Source organism: Ambystoma mexicanum, chromosome 7q (assembly GCF_040938575.1).
Source record: "Ambystoma mexicanum isolate Mex_15411 chromosome 7q, UKY_AmexF1_1, whole genome shotgun sequence".
Taxonomy (NCBI): domain Eukaryota; kingdom Metazoa; phylum Chordata; class Amphibia; order Caudata; family Ambystomatidae; genus Ambystoma; species Ambystoma mexicanum.
The window spans coordinates 972,430,689-972,448,120 of record NC_090941.1 but is presented as its reverse complement, the minus strand read 5'-3'; the positions used below and the strand labels follow the sequence as shown (position 1 = coordinate 972,448,120).

Genomic DNA, 17,432 nt, shown 5'->3' with positions numbered 1-17,432 from the left:
GTCCGGATATAGTACTCGAATCGCTTTCCAAACTGCTGCTCTGCAATTGTAAAACGGCGCTCCATCATGCACGGTGTTGACTGTAGTCCCACCAGGGTACCCTGCCTGTGTCCATACTTCGTCATCTCTCTCACCAAGTATGGCAATCAGAAGACCTTTAATGTCCCCTATAGCCAATGTATTTCCTCCCGTCCTCTTTTCTAGTTCCTATATCCATTTCCCAGCACCGAAAGTCAAAATCGGGAGTTTACACCTTAAATTGTCTCTGTCCATTTGAGGCCAGGGTATATACTGTGGCCTCGTTCCTCCTTTATATAGCAAGGGGAACTATGAAGCGCCAAACTCATTCTCATCTCTCATCATCTGTCTATCTATCACCTGGGTGATATTCCTACATCGCTATCTACCTGGCAATGACCTTAACCTACTTACATAAGGGGGAGAAACCCCCCTCTCGCTGTGGGGTTGCCCCCGAGTCGCTTCAACTGTGTTAATGGCTCTGATGCCTGAGGTACAGGTACATTTAAATCTGACAATTTTACTCCCCTATCTATAGAGAAACATCCCTCGAGGCCACAGACATTATCTCGCTCTTCCCCCTGGAATGTTTCCCTCTCTTCATCTAACATTGTCTGTGCCCAACTCGTGCAACTTCTCTCGTCTTCATTTCTATTCAGAGTCAGTCTGTCTAAAGACAGCTCCTTATGTCTCGTGCTACATGAGGCTTCCTCCGTATCATACAACTGAGTGCTCTCGAGACTATCATTTTTCCCTTCCCCTGTACTTCCTTCTGAGCTCTCATGTCATGGTATACTTTATTGAATGCTTCCCCAATGCTTCTTGAGTCAAACTCGTCTTCTAGATTTGCTCTAGACGGGCCTGGTAATGACTCGTATTCAGGACAAAATGCCTCTATATCTTCCCATTCTACCAATGGATCAGGATTTCTTACTTCCCTCTCCAAATACTCGAGATTGCGTGCTCTCTGCCTTTGTTTTTGTTCCATGTCTTCATCAATTTTCTACGCTTTCTCGATTCCCGTCTCACTCTGTCTTCCTCCTTCCTTTTTATATCCCTTCTTTCATTTGCCCTTCGTATCTCTACATCTTTTCGCCTATTTATTCTTTTCTCTCGTATCCTTTGCTCCACTTCTTCTTTTCTTTTCTATCTTCTCCTGCTCATCAGGTGTTCTTTGCTTATTGTCATGTTTTCTTTGCTCTTCTGCTCTGTTTTTTAGTTTGTTCATCGTGATATAACTGCTCTTGTTTCTGTTCCCTTCATCTTTCAATCGTTCTTTTTCCCTGTCTTTTTTTATCCTGTCCGTCTTGATCTCCCCTTTGTCTTACATCCTCGATGTCTTTACCATCAAGTTTAAGTAAAATCTGACCTACCATCCATTTGTTCTGTAAGAGCGCTATCTCATCAGTTTTATCTCTGTCTCCTTTCCATCTTTTTATTTATCTTCCTAGTTCTAGAGATGTGCTTGCTCTATCACTTCTCTCCTTATCGCGTCTCCCCTTGTCCCTCAAAACTTTGGAGGTTTCCTCTTTCTCAGCATCTTTCTCTGGACTCTCATCACTACTTTGCATAGGTGACTCATATAAGGGATTGCTATATCCCGCCGCTCCTTTAAGTTCCCTTAATGGGTATAACCCATCGTCTTTCTTAGCTTCATCTTCCGTTTCGACAGGGTGGGCTGAGCAGAAGGCTCTTCACCCCCCTCTTTGCATAGATTGAGTATCCAATCTAAAGGAGGCTCCTCCTCCTTTTCTTGTTGGTACCTTTTCCAAAGCTCTAGACACGCTAGGTGCTTTTCTAGCTTTTTTCCCGTGTACGCTGCATGCAAGTATGTTGTCATATGCTGCAGGACTGCCTTCGATAATGATTTGCCTTGGGGCCATGGCATAAACATTCTCCTACCCACCCTCTGTTCCCTGGGTTGCAGATTTTGGGGGGCAGGAGATTTGAGTTCCGGGGTGTCCAGGGGCTTTTCACGGGTGAGGAAGGAAGCTTCCTCTAGGGCTTTACACCCCCCCTTCCTCCTGTGCCTCCTCCTCTAGAACCAGTGAGTTGTCGGGGTTCTCTCCAGAACCTTGGTTTGTGGGGTTATGAGCCGCCATGTTCATATGAGGGTTCTGCTGAGCCCTCAACATGCGGCTCCGATCCTGCGTGAGGTTCTGGACCTGGCGTTCCAGTTGGGACACCCGTTCCGGCTAGTACGGAGGTCTTTGTTCATACATAGGTGGATCTCGGGAAGGGTAACTATCCCTTCTCCTGGAGTACCCTGGGTATTGGCGATTTTGGTAACCCTCCACCCCTGGCCTCCTCTCTCCCGGATTGGGTGGTCTAGACTCCTGAAACAGGTTGGGGTTTGGTAGGTACCGGGGAAAGAAACTTAAACCTAGATTTGGGGGATTACTGCCCTCCGGAGGGAAGTTAGGAGAGAAGTTTCCTGGGGCAGTACTCATCTGGTTGGATCCCCCCTTGTGCTGGGGGTGTCCATACATACCCCAAGATAGGTTGGTTAGCCTTGTATCTGGGACTTATGTAATCAGGAGAGTTAGGGGTCCCATTGGTGGGGTTACATCCCTGACTGCCACCTGTTGCTGATTGATCAGATGGCCTTATTTGCCTCTGATGTGGCTGATTTTGGGATGGTTGGTTTTTAGGCCACCCCCCATTTCTAGGGGCCACCTTCACCTCCGCCACCTTAGCAGTAGCGGGGGTGTTGGTTGGTTTGGGCTTTTTTATCTGTTTTCTGCAGTTTTTTGGACTTGGGTAGCCTGCTCTATTTCCCAGTCCAGGGTCCTTTTATCATGAAAATCCCTCACCAACTGGGTCATTATGTATTTTGTGAGTGCATGAAAATAGGTAGTTATAAACTCTCTACTATCCGTGTGCACCCTCCTTGTAGTTTGTGCAAAGGCGCGTTTTAGCTCCTGCACACATTCTCTTGGGGCCTGATCTTCTCCGCATTGCAAATTTTAGGCTGCTTTGCAAGCCTCATGGGGGTTTCTGTCGCAGAAAAGTGCTTCAAGATGGGCGCCTTGTAGGTGGAACACCTTGAACGGTTTTGATCTTCCAGCTTAGCAATGAAGCTGGAGTACCCCGGAGAGTATGTCCATTTGGCATAATCGATGCAGTTCTGGCTTGTCCATCATCTGTTCATAGAGTTCCAGATGCTCTCAGACAGAATATTTTGCGTTTATGTGGTTCAATTTTATGAAATTCCTAATAGCCTTGATCTGGCAAATGGGTTCTTTCACCAGAACTCTCCTCTGTTTATTTGCCCTCTTTTGGCGCGTCACCTGAGTACACTTGCCCTCGTACTCAGAACTGCTAATGTTTTGAGGTCCCCTCATGATCTTCTAGGTGCTTCCTAATTCTGTGAGCTGGTGGGGGGTTTTTGCAGAATGGTGGGACCTAGTTTCTTCTCCCCTGTGGCACACAGGAGAGTAGTCTTCTGACTCCTCCCTGCTTCCAGGGTTGGCAGAGGATCCCCCCAATGCCCTGATTGGGTGGAGATCTTCAGAATGTTCTTTAGGGGCCTCATTTCATGCTGTTTTTCTGCAAATTGAACCAAATGGTCCCTTTAGAGATAGTGCTTCTGCAGATTTAATTCCCTGACTTTCTCCTCATAGGAGGCTTCCTGGTCAGGCACATCAGCCATAATATTTTGGTATCTATACAGGGACGCCTGTCCATCAATTTCTGAGGGGCGCTGACCTGTCGGCTTCATCATGCTTAGCCTATTTAATTCTGACGGCCTCATGGTTTATGGCTCATGTGAACCAGTAGACATGAAGTCAGCAGTGCACAAAGTATTAAATGGGTTTGAGTCCCTTAGTACAGAGGACATCACACTGTGATCAGGGGTTGCCCTGTCCCTCTCTACTTGTTCGGGGTCCCTCCAGTTTGGATTGAATCTAGCTCACTATTTCTCTAACCACTCCAGTTTCTCCTTCTCAGCCCCTACCTCTTGATAGTAGGCAAAGGTCTGAGTCTTTTGCTCTGCTATCAAGGCTTAACTGGCCCCTACGACCCACTCTTGGGCTGCCACCGGCTTGTGGAGTCCATTGTTCTCCTCACAGAGGGCCTCATTGCCTTTTTGTGCTGACTGCATGGTTTGGGAACACTGAGACAATTTTTGTTGCAGGAGATTCACCCCCTGAGTTTGCGACTTTTTAATTGGGGTGTTCTCTTCCAGAGCACCTTCTACTCATCTGGTTTGCTCCAATAACTTTTCATATCCTACTTTTAGTTCCTTTAGTTTCTGGAGTCCTAACTCTCTTTTCTGTAGTTCTGTTTTTAGGTTGCACACTTCTTGACATAGAGCAGCTTTCTCCTGATTTCGGTGCCCCTCTGTTCAGCTAGGTTATCCCTTTGTTGCTTGATAGCATTTAATTTATGGCATTCTTGATCAAATTCTGCTTGTGAGTGGAGTTATTTAATAATGAATGTATTACTTTCCTCTTTCACTTTTTCAATCTGCTTTTGTAACATGGTTATTTGTTCTGAGAAAACTTTATTATATTTTAGTTGTTGGTTTAGTTTCTAGAGACTCAACCTTTTCCTGACACTCCTCTTTCAGTGCAGCTAATTGGGTCTCCTTTGCTCAATTATTTTGTTGTTGTAGAGCCAAGTCATCTTTTAGCTGTTTAATGTAGTTTCCAAATTCTACCTCAGAATCTTGTCTCTTTTATAATTTCTCTTCCACTAATTTTAATTCAGTCTGGATTTGGTTTAAAAGCCCGGACTGGTTTTGTGCAAGGGTTCTATTTTCTTCATGTTTTGCCTGCATAACTCCCATATGGAGATATATGTAGGCTGTGATTATGACAATTTGAATCTGCTCCTCTTTAATTTTGAGGAGTCATATACAGTACGCTCATGGCTTAATGTTATAGGCCACCGTCCGGCCACGTATCCATGTCCGTGGCGGTGACTTGTTGCATCATTTCTTGTAGCCAGACCGCCTCATCTTGCTGTGCCCATTTCCCCTCTGACAAATAACTTGTGCAGAATTTGCTGCCTAGCCATGTTGATCTCTACTGTGGTCATTTTGGAAAGTGTTCTTTCTTTATTAATTTATTTATATAAGGGTAACCTGTAGTCCATTGCTTTTTGTCTAGTTTGGGGTTGATTTTGGTTTAATTTTACACACAGGCCTAGTACTTGGGGTCTATGTTTTGGGTGGTGAGGGGGGGTTGCTTTCTACAGCGTAACACAGCTGCTTTCTAGCCCACAAAGTATCACTACCTTGAAGGTTAGCCTGCTGTGTCTGTGTTAAACTGCCATGGACGAAAATACAATCTCAATCTCGGGCATGAGCCCCCAATCTGTTAAGGATTCCAATCGAGTGTCACACACCAGACAAGGACTCTTGCCACTAGCCTAGGATGCAGCGCACAATTAAAACACTTTTACTTAATTTCCTAGAATTTGGATTGAGTTGGCACCCAACCCGTCTCACACTCACTTTTACAAATACCCCGGGTCACAATGGACCATGAACCAGGCCAGTGTGTGGTAATACAATATTTATTTGTTTTAAATTCAAAGAAAATCACACAAATTTAATATTGGGCAGCAATCACCATTGGGGTGATAATTACAAGGTAAATTGATTCAATACACTCAGTCTGACTACTATAACCTATCCAAAGCATAAATGAATGGGAGCAATTTTACTCTTCGGGTAGATGGCACCCGAGTTAAGATTTCCCCCTGCAATGCTCCTTCAAACCCCTATCAATCGAATTTTAGTGGAGCTCTAATTGAGTGGATAGAAAGGAGCAGCATTTTAAAACCTTTGCAATTGCATAAAATAGCACTCGGAATTACTAAATATTTAATTTAAATGTGCGGTTGAATGAATGAGGTAAATATAAGTTATAACAGTATCAGGGATGTAAGCACACTAGCAACTACAAGGCATGGTACCAACAACGGGCATACAGTTCAAAAATCAACTTTGAAGTGGCAACACAGTGCAGCCAAATCATACGCATAGAAATAGCATTTGCTAATTTACACAGGTTTAAATGTCAAAACAGTTTGAAAAACGGGTGAAATAGAAACGCAATGCGTATGCTGAATGACAGATGCACATCACAGGGATAATATGCAAGTGAAAGAGTGACTCTAAATGAATGACAGGATGAGATTCTCAATGTTTAAGGAAATTTGGTTTTAAAAATAAAAGCAGTTGACAGACAAAATCGGTTTGGAAAGGAAAGGGCAAGTTTCACTTAAACTATATTTTAGTGGCTAGAAAAGAGAAATGCCACCCGTGAATAGAAAGGTTCCGCTGCAGTTGTAACCCTTCACACAGTGTGCCTCTTTTTAGGGAGAATTAATTTATTTAGTCAAAATAGTGCTAAGGACTTACACAAGGACAGAAATGAGTGGAAGAATGGTGCTAACACTTAGAGATCAAGGACAGGATGCACAGAGGATTCTGACAATTTTAAAGATTTCTGCTAAGACAGTTATGGGATTTCTATGGAATAGGATCTCATACAACGTAACGGCGCAAAGGAGGCAGTTTGTGGTTGTTGGGGAACGGAAATACTCACAACAAGCACTTGAACAGGGTATTTTGAACAGCGGACCGAGTTTCTGGACAGCGAGGCAATATCTGGTCACTGGTCACAGCAGTGGATTCTCCTAGCAGCAAACAGCTGGGCAAAGGTCTGGTCAGGGCAGGTGGGCAGCACTGGATAATCCCAATGAGGGTTCATCCAACTTTCCCCTTTTTCCCTGAGTTATGGGGATTTTTAGTGGGGTTGCTCTGGATCAATGGGCCTGCCTGGATAGGGTCAGCTATGCTCTGGCCTGGCAGTGGAATCTGGAATCTTGCAGGATGAATATGTAATATCTGGATACGCAGGAGCTGGAAAATTCGAGAGTGTCCTTTGTCTCTGTGAGCCTCTACCTTTTATAAGGGGGGGTTACATTACAGAATTTACGATGGGGGCAGACCTTTGGCTTGACATGCCTCTTAACAACTGGATTGGTCAGCAGTTACTGTTGCCACTTTCCTGTCAACCGGTTGGACTTCAGCAACCTGACATCAGTTTTATGGGTTGTGCTTACAAAGCCCCTGCCCTCCCACAGTTATTTTAACAATCAGGTATGACATAAATTGCACATTTTTACAGTTGTGGCACTTTTGCAAATCACATAGACAAATGACATATTTCATACAGAGCATGGCAGACCAACTCCCCGGTTTGTACGGTGTCATTTAGCCCTCCTAATAATCTTTTGCAATTTTCAGTGGGAAATATTTTATATATGTGTACCTATTATCACAGAGCATGTTTGCATTAGTTAACGTTCCACCATGTATACTTTTTCTATAATTTACATTTTCCTGCCATTTGCATTCCCTACATACTAGGGACGACTACTAGGTCTTATTTTAATGACAAAAGAATTACATTTAAACTGGTGAACATTCGCATTCTTATGTGGTCCGGTTACAGAAATAAGTCTTAAAGTTTATTTAATAAAATAGTCTTTTGAGCCAAGTGGGCTGGCATTTGTCTTCCAAATATGGTCATTCCTTTCCAGGCCAGAGCCAAATGTCAGTTCCCACAATGTTGCCATGGAGTTTCTCTTTGAAGCTATCCAATGGGGTGGAGATGAGGTGCTGCTAAAAAAGTCACACCTATGTGTCCCAGAAATCCATTGTGCCAGGCTGGAGCACTGCCACAGAGACTGATGGGGGTGTGAGGTCTTCCCCTTGACCCATTCATAGTTTCCCGATGCTGGTCCCCTTGCGGGGTGGAGGGGGCAGGTCCTGTTCCCAGGAAACAAATGTCCTTTGAAGCCAGGGCCTGGAAAAACCTGTCCTGCTGGTTTCACAGTAAATGCATTTATTTATTTTTTCTCTGAACCAGAAGCAAGTCTGTTGGAATAAAACATCCTATATGTGTTTTCCAACAAAACCCCCATCACATGCTATGCAAAGACGGGGCCTTAATTCAACATTTCCCTTTTAAACAGATATTTTTCTTGTTTGTAAAAGCACCATTTGACACCTGGTCAATTTTCCTTGGCTTTCACTTGACACATTAATTTTCTGAATCTTTCCAAAGCCCCACTCATGTTTCTAATCCACAGGCATCTGTCCAAATAAAGAACCCTTGAAACTGACATGAACTAGGCTTGTTATAAAGAATTTAGCCATGATATTTTATTGCAAAGTAAAGCATTTTTCCGTATAGCTTGGAACAAAGTCCTTTGTGATTTCACAGATCTTGCCTGACAGAGCCTGTCATTCAGTGAGAAATGCTGCCTTTTGCTGAAGCACAACCTGAATATTGGTGGACATAGCTGGGTCTCATTGGATCAGAACGGTGTGCTGTTGAACAGATGAAAAAGAGCATCAGAGTGCATCAGAGTGCTATCATTTTAAAAGGCAAAATCATTTCAAGTTTTGGGCTGGCAGCCTAGCAGCGCTGCCTTTGAATTTTTTGCTTTTTGGTGCAAATTAACTTTTTTCTGGTGCCACAGAATAAAATACTGGCAGCAATTCTCGGGGTATTTGGTGTTTCATCTCGCCCCATGTGTGGCTGCTCAGACAGTGCAGCCATTATCTTGTTGACTGTAAAATGCAGTTTTTAAGGCAAGGCGATAGTGCTCAACAGCGCCAGTGCAGCCATTCTGTTGGTGACTGCAGAGATGTGGTTTGGTGATGTATGGGAGTTCTGCTGGGTGGTAGATGTATCCCACAGATCCCCCCAACTTTCCTGAGACTTCTTGTTGAGGGAAAGTAGGGCAGAGTGGGCTTCATGGGGCGGAGTCCTTCTTCCATTAGGGAGCGGTATGCCACAATCCTCCCTTTGTCTTTCATTGGAGTGTGGAGTGAGACCCCCTTTCCTTCCTTCCCTTTTCCAGGTCCCCGGGAAGGTTCTCATCAGTCTATGAAGGAACGGACTCAGAACTCACTAGTGAATAAACAAAGACAGGTTACAAAATGTTCCATCTGCCGGTGACTGATGAGATGAGGTTTGGTGATGCAGGGACGTTCTGCTGGGCGGTAGATGTATCCCACAGCGTATCGGCTGCCACGCCGAATGCAAGTAATTGTAAACAAAGCCACAGAGAGAGAGAAGCAATAGTAATATTTTATTTCGGCTTGCACCATTCACAGATAAAACATTTTCAATACAAACATAGCCATGATTAAAACTATTTAGAAACAGATATTATTAAAATTGTATTACTTAAAATAAGCTAAGTGCACTTAAACACAATCTTACTAATAAGGCTAGATTTAAAAGTTCCTTTTCAAACATTTGCAGGAGGCAATAATGTACTTGCATAAATCAGTTACAAAATGTGTCTCAACACAGGACAAAACAAAAACCATACCTTCTCAGCCACTGTTTTCGTGAATCTAATAATTGTATGCAAATAAGCAAAAAATTTGGTAAATCCATGCCGTATACAAGTAATTGTAAACAAAGCCACTGAGAGAGAAGGAATGAAAGGATTTATAGTTAAAGGGGGAATTGAACTACGAGCAAAACCTTTACAAATATGTGAATGTATATAGTGAAAGTATATGAGAAACCCAAATAGGATAATATATCAAGAAGATACATTATCAAACAAAGTAAATGTGCAACACTGGGAGAGGGCAGAGACCTCGTCTGAACAGAACTCTTGGCAGGAGAGTGTGACAGGCAAGTACAAGTGTGTGAGTACAAGAATCCCTGTCAGGATAGTATACCAGGAAACTACAATTGTGTGAATACGATGAGCTGGCAGGAGAGGTTACCAGGCAAGTACAAGTGTGTGAACACAAGAAGCCTTGGCAGGAGAGCATACCAGGCAACTACAAGTGTGTGAACACAAGAAGCCCTGGCAGGAGAGTATACCATGAAATTGTGTGAATACAAGAAGCCCTGACAGGAGAGTGTACCAGGCAACTACAAGTGTGTGAATACAAGAAGCCTTGGCAGGAGAGTATATCAGGCAACTACAATTGTGTGAATAAGATGAGCTGGCAGGTGAGTACACCAGGCAATTACAAGGATGTGATTGCAAAGCCCTGGCTGGAGAGCATACCAGGCAGGTATAAGACATGTACAAGAGTTAAAAAAAAGTCCTGAGAAGAAACATCAGGACTAGGAAAAGAATTGTGTTAATCAGAAATAAAGAGGTCCTGAGAAGAAATGTCAGTACCACCCAAGGTTAAAGACATGTCCATCTTCACCTTAGAATGTAGTTTGTAGTGTGAGAGTCAGAATATAACTTTGGGTGTGAGACAGTTGTACTTTGGACATTCTGACTTCGACAGAACCTTACTTTTAGGTTTAGGTAGGTAAATTCCTCTTAGAGCGGGGTCAGAGAAGTCTTTAACCAAAATCATGGCTAACTTTTGTCCGAGTTTCATTCCTGACTCTTCACATCACTTTGGTCCGAGTTTTCCCTGGTGACTACATATGTACATGTAATACCATAATCCATCACATCATTATTGAATGTCCAAGTAATTTCTTGCATTAAACGTTTAACTAGTATAAGGAATCATTTGAAACAAGCAAGATTTCTCTGCCTGATGTGGTGTCCTCCTAAAAGGGGTGTTCTCTGATATCCCAAAGCTCTCTATGACTACTCATTCTTTAAAGCATCAGATGTTTGAGAATATGCCTGCTCCATAAAATAAAACACATTTCTCTCTTAAATCTAATAAACAGGCAACTAGTAGATAATTCAAAAATTCATAAGAGTTCAATACTTAGAGGACACCACCTCACCAGCATTCCTGATTGTACAAATAAGTTCATGATAGTTTACGCTCATGGTTAAGAGGTACCATTTGGTGTAAACCATATGGCTTAGCCACTACTTTGAGCACCTACTCTTTTCATCTTTTTAAATAAAGCAGTGTGTATGTCCAGGGATTCATTCATCCTACACAAGCATACAGTATCTAGGATTTCTGTCCAGAATACTTCTCTCCGTAGAAGTCCTTTTTGAAAGTGACATCGTCTTAGCTAGGTCATAATTCTTTAAGCATTTAGAATGTGTTCTGTGATAGCAAGTGATCCTTTATTCAAAAACAATCATGTTACTGCAGATTTGATATTCCAGTTTTTAATGCTCATTTGATGTTAAATCCATCTCAATTTAATAGTTGGTTTTAGCAATGTATACGATTCTACTTGGCCACTTGATGACATAAACAACATGGCTAGAGTCAGAGGTATAAAAGTCCTGGGGCAATTTGTATGCAAAAGTATAATGTCCCCCTATTGATGTTGTCCAGTACTTGCTATTTGTGGACAGGCAAATTCTGTCATCCAGTATGGAGATCACATTGTCTTGCTACTGAATCTCACCAAGTGGAAAAGTCGTGTGGCGCTGCGGCCAGAGCGGTCCAGTGGAGACATTGAAGGGAAGCCCAATATAGCTTTTAGTACATGTTGTGCCACATACGACCAGAGCAACATTGCTAGGTTTGAGAAAAAGCTGTAAAATAAAGTCTTAATTCACAATTTCTCTCTGCAAAAAGTTTAAATGAATGTGGCAGTGATCAACATGCAGATTTGATTAAGTAGAATGTGGCAATAGCAAGATATAGATCTACAATTTAGGTAATATAATACAGCTTTTCTAAGTTGCATCTTTGTAGCTGAGTTAATTGAAGCAGTGGAAGGCTGATTTGAACATTAGCAATTTGGTATTGAACTATTATTTGATTGGGTCAATCTCTGAAGTTTGTTGTCATGATATCTAGTGAAACTAAAGCATCTATCTTCATCTATCTTAAAGTTTGATACACATAGCAAATGGAAGTATCTCCAGACCTTAGACTACGTTGGAAAAAATACATAATAATATCATCTTGTATTGGTGTTTGTCATGTAATTTTGTCTGTTTGATGGTGTCCATGTTAACCTTACATGGTGTGTATGTATGTGTTTGTATAGATGCGTAAATACAGTCCCTTAATGTTTTGATATTTTTTAAATTAATTGATATTTATTTTGTAGGAAACATGTTTTATTCTTTTTTAAATAAATGGATAATTTTTTTGTAGATCCATGTCTAAAGTTTAGTAATCCCTTTGATATTTCATACATTCACTTTATTACAGATTTTGAAATATATTTGTTTTATAAATGTATCCCTGTAACATTATTTATGTTTTAATGTGCATTTTGCCTGGTTACTTTTTTAATTGTTAAATCACTGTGCTCGTATGATAACTTATTAAACACAAAACAACTGTTCTAGCTCTTTAAATGGGTGATTTTATTTCAAAATATCCTCTGCAAAGGTCAGGTTTCTAAAATTGTTATTTTGTTAAGGTGAATTAATTCATTCAATCAATAGAGTAGATGACGCCATAAAATAGTGTATCCCCACACAATTGATTAATACTGCTCCAAGCAATGCTAAATTGGTGCTAGTAAATATGATAAATCGCATTGGTATATAGGAGCTGTGCCAATGACAGTGGGCAAAAAAGTTGTCTGGTGAATCTTTCACCAGACCTGTTTCCACCAAGGGTGACTTATAACATTTCTCATTTAGCACATATTTAGAATAGAACAATGATTATCAAAAAAACATATTTTGTGGGAAAATCTTCATTTTAATCTTCATTTGCTTTAAATATAATACAGAGGTCAAAAACACTGATGCATTTCAGACCTCAGTCCTTCATCAGGGTGAGCTCTACAAGATGAATTTGATACATTCAATATAGCACATATTTAACTGAATATTATAAATTCTCAAACAGGATATTAACTCTAACTCGTAATAGGCAAAGTGGCGCCATAGTACCTGGTCTCTATTGGAAGATTTGGAGAAACCCCTGATCCTTAGGCTTCTCTGTGTGATGGACTCATGGTGTGTGACCTACAAGGGAAACGTTTCTGTATGAGCCTAGTGCACTGTTTGTTGCCATAGAAAACTGATCTGTTAGGCTGAGGTAATTTAACATAAATACATTTCAAACCAAAATAATGTTGGAGTGCACGCCCAAAACATGGTGATAGAAAGCTAGATAAAAGAAAATGGTTGCTTACCACAATAAAACTACCTGTGGCAAATAGCTGTGTGCACAAAAGTGCTTGTTCGTAGCGTTGCTTGCCTCACATTCTTTATATCAACTCTGAAAAACATGTAGAGTCAAATTTTAACTTGGGGTCTAGAAACTGCCATAGCAGCTAGATGGTGAGAAACGAAGGAACTGCAACTACTGTGTTAGGTGACTCTGACCTTCCTTGTGAGTGTGAGGAGCTGAGTTCTGCGAGAGGCCAGTGATCCAATTTAGTAGACTCCGGACCTCTAGTGTTCCGCTGTTGTGAGGTTCTGTAGAACAGCTGAAATGGGTGGAGGAAAGTCAGTGCACTTTCTCAGTGTTTGGAAATGGTAGTGACTTGTGTGGGAAAGCAAAACAGTTGAGCGATTCCGCAAGGGACGAATACCGCCTGCCACCACTTGTAATCCATCGGTAATACTGCCGGACCAAGTGGCGGTAGCAGTAATTCTGTTTGGTGGTATCACGAGATTACCACCAAACTTGTATTGAGGCCCACTGCCTTTAGTTCACACACAGACTTGTATTTACATTTCTTATTTTTCTTTGATAAAATTACAGTGATATCTGTTCTGAACGTCAAAGAGTTTTTACTTTTATACACATTATCATCTTCCTCTTTTAAAAATAAGGAGGAGATAAATCTGCATTTGTCGAAGGATTACATGTTGGTCTCCTTGGGTACTGAAGAAAGTCTTTTGAAATAGAACACATAATAAGATTTCAGCCTTCCTAAACTTGCTCAGGAGATGGCATGTTCTGACTTCAAAAGCGGGTGCCGTACAATAGAATTTGGCAAAAACATGAATAAAACACAACATCCCTCTCTTTCTCTCTCTCTTTTCCCCCCATCTCTATCTCTCTGTTTCTACTATCTCAGTCTCTCTCTCGGTCTCTCTCAGTCTCACAAGGCTACCTTTTCTAATGAAGCACCCCAAGGTTCATCGCCTTAAGCACACTATCTCACTTGTCTCAGCCATGAACCGTTCTCCATCCCCAGAACTCTTCAGTTGATAAGCCTTTTTGGGTCAAACCAATATGCAGACCCACCAAAATTTCTTGAAGTGAATGGTGGTGGAGCTGGACCGCCTTGTCATGTGCATCTATCTCTTGCCTCCTCTTTCCTATCACTCGTTTATCTCAATCACTCTTTCCTTCCCTTGCATACCACTACGCCTTAAAGCCGCATTATTACAGATAAAGAGCTATATCTTTGAATGTGTTGGTGAATGTAGTGATATGGTAGAAAACAGTATGAATAGATCTGACTTGTAAATTGTATCATTATCATAAATGTGATTGTCTCTGTGAATGTTCTATTTAATAAAGCCTGGTGCAACTTTTTCTATTAAAATTTCCAAAGCTCGACAAGGCTTGACCATCTTTCTGGGTTTGTGTTCTCACATTTCCCTAATTCTCATTTTTATATTTCAGTGGGAAAACCAATCAAGGTGGAACATATTCAGAACCCCACCGAGAAGGAAATTGATCACATTCACAAGATCTACATGGAGGAACTGTCCAAGCTCTTTGAGGAATATAAAACCAGATACAACATTCCAGCAGACAAGCACCTCGAGTTTGTTTAAAAGAACAAAGCATAGTTCCATATCACTCCTGTTGTGTCTCTCTGTACTCTGCTTTAATAATGAAAAGTATTTGTTTCTGGGGTAGACAGCTTGGCTGATCAAATTTTGGTGACACTTTCCTCAGCTTCCAACTCCCCACTCTGCTTGCACTCTTGTATCCGTTAGGAGATTTAAGAGATTAATATATGGTGCCTGAGCTGTACGATATTTTAAAACATTTGAGTTCCATTTTCTGAGACTACCTTAACCTCAAATTTCGTTTTTGCCATTTATGTCAAATCAGTTTCCGTTTTTTACAATTGCCCTTGCTTTATTGAAATAAAATGTACCTTTTTAATGAATGGCTCGCCAATTCTGTTCAAAATATTTCTTTTCACAAGTCTATTCTAGCTTGCAATTTAGTTGTTTTAGGCTTAAAATGAAAGATCAGAATGCTTGTGCTTAGCTCATGCATGGTAAGGACTGCTGTCCAGTAGGTGATAATAAATATCTGAAACAGTTGTATGTCCTTGCTTATACTACATTCATATAGACAATATGCTATTTCTTTGGTTATGTGATCTCTATTTTTGCTACTTCTTTTTTCTAATGTCTATAATAAGTATTGTTTTGTTTTACAAAAAGACATGGCTTGAGCAAATCCTAATTTTGCACTGGTGATTGGCCTCAAATTCTTAGTCTCTCCCACACCCCTTCTCCCTCGCTCCCTCCCTTTCCAGCTCTAGCCATCTGCATATCTCTCTCTCTTTCTCTCTCCCTTTTCCCCTCACACCCCCATACCTAAGGGCAACCATCTGGTCTATCCAGCCCACTCTTTCTGAAGGCCTCAGAGAAATTTAAAATATAGCTTTAAAATTACAAATCTAACTACCTTCTATAAAACATTAAAAATAAAAGACTAAAATCCAGCATATTAAGACCACCTTAGAATACAACATTAAATAAGAGATTAATATCTGGGGAAAATGGCATATTGTAAGTAAAAGGTTGGGAAGACTAGTCCTTAAATGCTCAAACATTCACGGAAACCAGGGTCTGCTTGGATTAGCGTGAATTGTTTGAAATTATTAGTGTGAGGTGACAGTAGTGCACATTTCTGGGCTTCTCCATAAAATTACCACAGAATAAAAAATGGGCACCCGTAGGTCTCAAAACCAAACCTCATCACACAAAGGGACATGTCACAGTCCTTTTTATAGATTATTGTTGATGACACAGGTGTTGTTAAAGAGAACAGCCAGTGTTTTCCTGCACTAGATAGGCTTACTGTTGAAATTCAAACTGATCATTGCCAGTTACATGTGGCTAGATGTAGCAATTCTTACTGCAGTGTTACTGATTTCAAGAAATGGGGACTGCCTGGCAACCCCTCTGATTTATCAAGCCTCCCTACCGATATTTTAAAAGTAAGTATTCCTTTCACTTGTATTAGTCTCATTAACTATATATTTTTTAAATTAATCAATGTCATTATATATTAACTTACTGCACCCTCATATTTTCAGTACGTATTGTTTGCAAAAAGCATGCTAACTGCATGTTTGCTGTCAAAGGTCATGTGAAATCACTTCCTGTGATGTGTTTGGCAGCCAGAGGGCATCAATGTCACTCCTGGTAGCTCTTTGATTCGTATTGCATTAAGCCACCTTCCATTCCCCAGGCAAATAGAAAAGCTATAGTGTAGTGAAAAGTATATTGAAAACAGATATTTACTGACATGTCATATTGGATGGCTAAAGATTGGATTTGTAGGACAAGCAAAGGATACAAATATAAAAATAATCAAAAGATCTAGCTTCCTTAGTTTGAGTGTCTAGGTTGAGACAGAGCTTCTCAGGTGCAGCAGACTTGAGGAAGGAATGCCAGCGATCCGTACCAGGAGACAGGAATTGTGGCACATCACCTAAATGTTGGGCTAACAGCTGGACCAGTTGGCTGTTGCTTCTTCTCAAAGATATTTCAGAACATAATTCTATCCAGTGGGGTTGGGTGTATGTTCTCTGTGCTTTATCTGGCCTTACAATTTATAAAGACTGTGTAAAGAACTGTCATTCTACTGAACCTGTAGAAAAGAGGTTTCAGTTTTGCTAATATTAAAATGTTTTGTTTGGCCTATAGATGTGGTCAATATAAGTCTAAGTGAGTGAAAACAAGTTAGTGTACCACAACGCTAACTGAGCTATCAACACAGTGATCTAGGTTCACGCTTAGAACTTGGGCAGGGAGAGACAGATCTCCAGGGACACCCCCCATTCTCTCCTAGGGTACAGCTTAGATTTAGGTGGCTCGAATCCAGACATCCAGGCGCGTTTGGTTGGATTTCTCACAAGGCTCCTGCCCCTCCCTATCCACCCATTTGGAAACCCATCAGAAATACATGTGACTGGATCCGTAGATTGTTGACTAGTTTACCAGAGCTGCATCTTAAACAGTGTCCGCTGTAAGTGCCAAATTGTCTCCCCACTGATCAGCTGACACCAGTCTTCTGTGTATCCCAAAATCCAAGATGTCCACAAAAGCTAGACTTCTTAATTGATGGTGCTAAGCTCTGTAAGGTTCTCTTTGCTCAAATTTCAGAAACATTGAAAATCGGCTTCTTCCAGGTATGTAGACCCTCTTCTTATGCTATCCATTCCCAATCCAACCAGACATTTTAGCTTCAAACCATTGTGACTTTTGACGTGCTACAAGGATACAAACATATAAGAGAAATAAGTCAAGGCAGTACTAGATTTTAGCATTGAGTAGAAGTATCATGTCACTTGTAATAC

General features: G+C 41.1%; 1 protein-coding gene across 1 annotated transcript in view; it reads left to right on the top strand.

The window, feature by feature from the left end:
* Nucleotides 1-15,002, top strand: part of MOGAT2 (monoacylglycerol O-acyltransferase 2) — a 493,563-nt gene extending 478,561 nt beyond the window's left edge. The window contains exon 6 of the mRNA XM_069640058.1: nt 14,507-15,002. Within this exon, the coding sequence (XP_069496159.1) occupies nt 14,507-14,661 (155 nt within the window). The 3' untranslated portion in view covers nt 14,662-15,002. The remainder of the gene's footprint in view (nt 1-14,506) is intronic.
* Nucleotides 15,003-17,432: the final 2,430 nt, after the last annotated feature.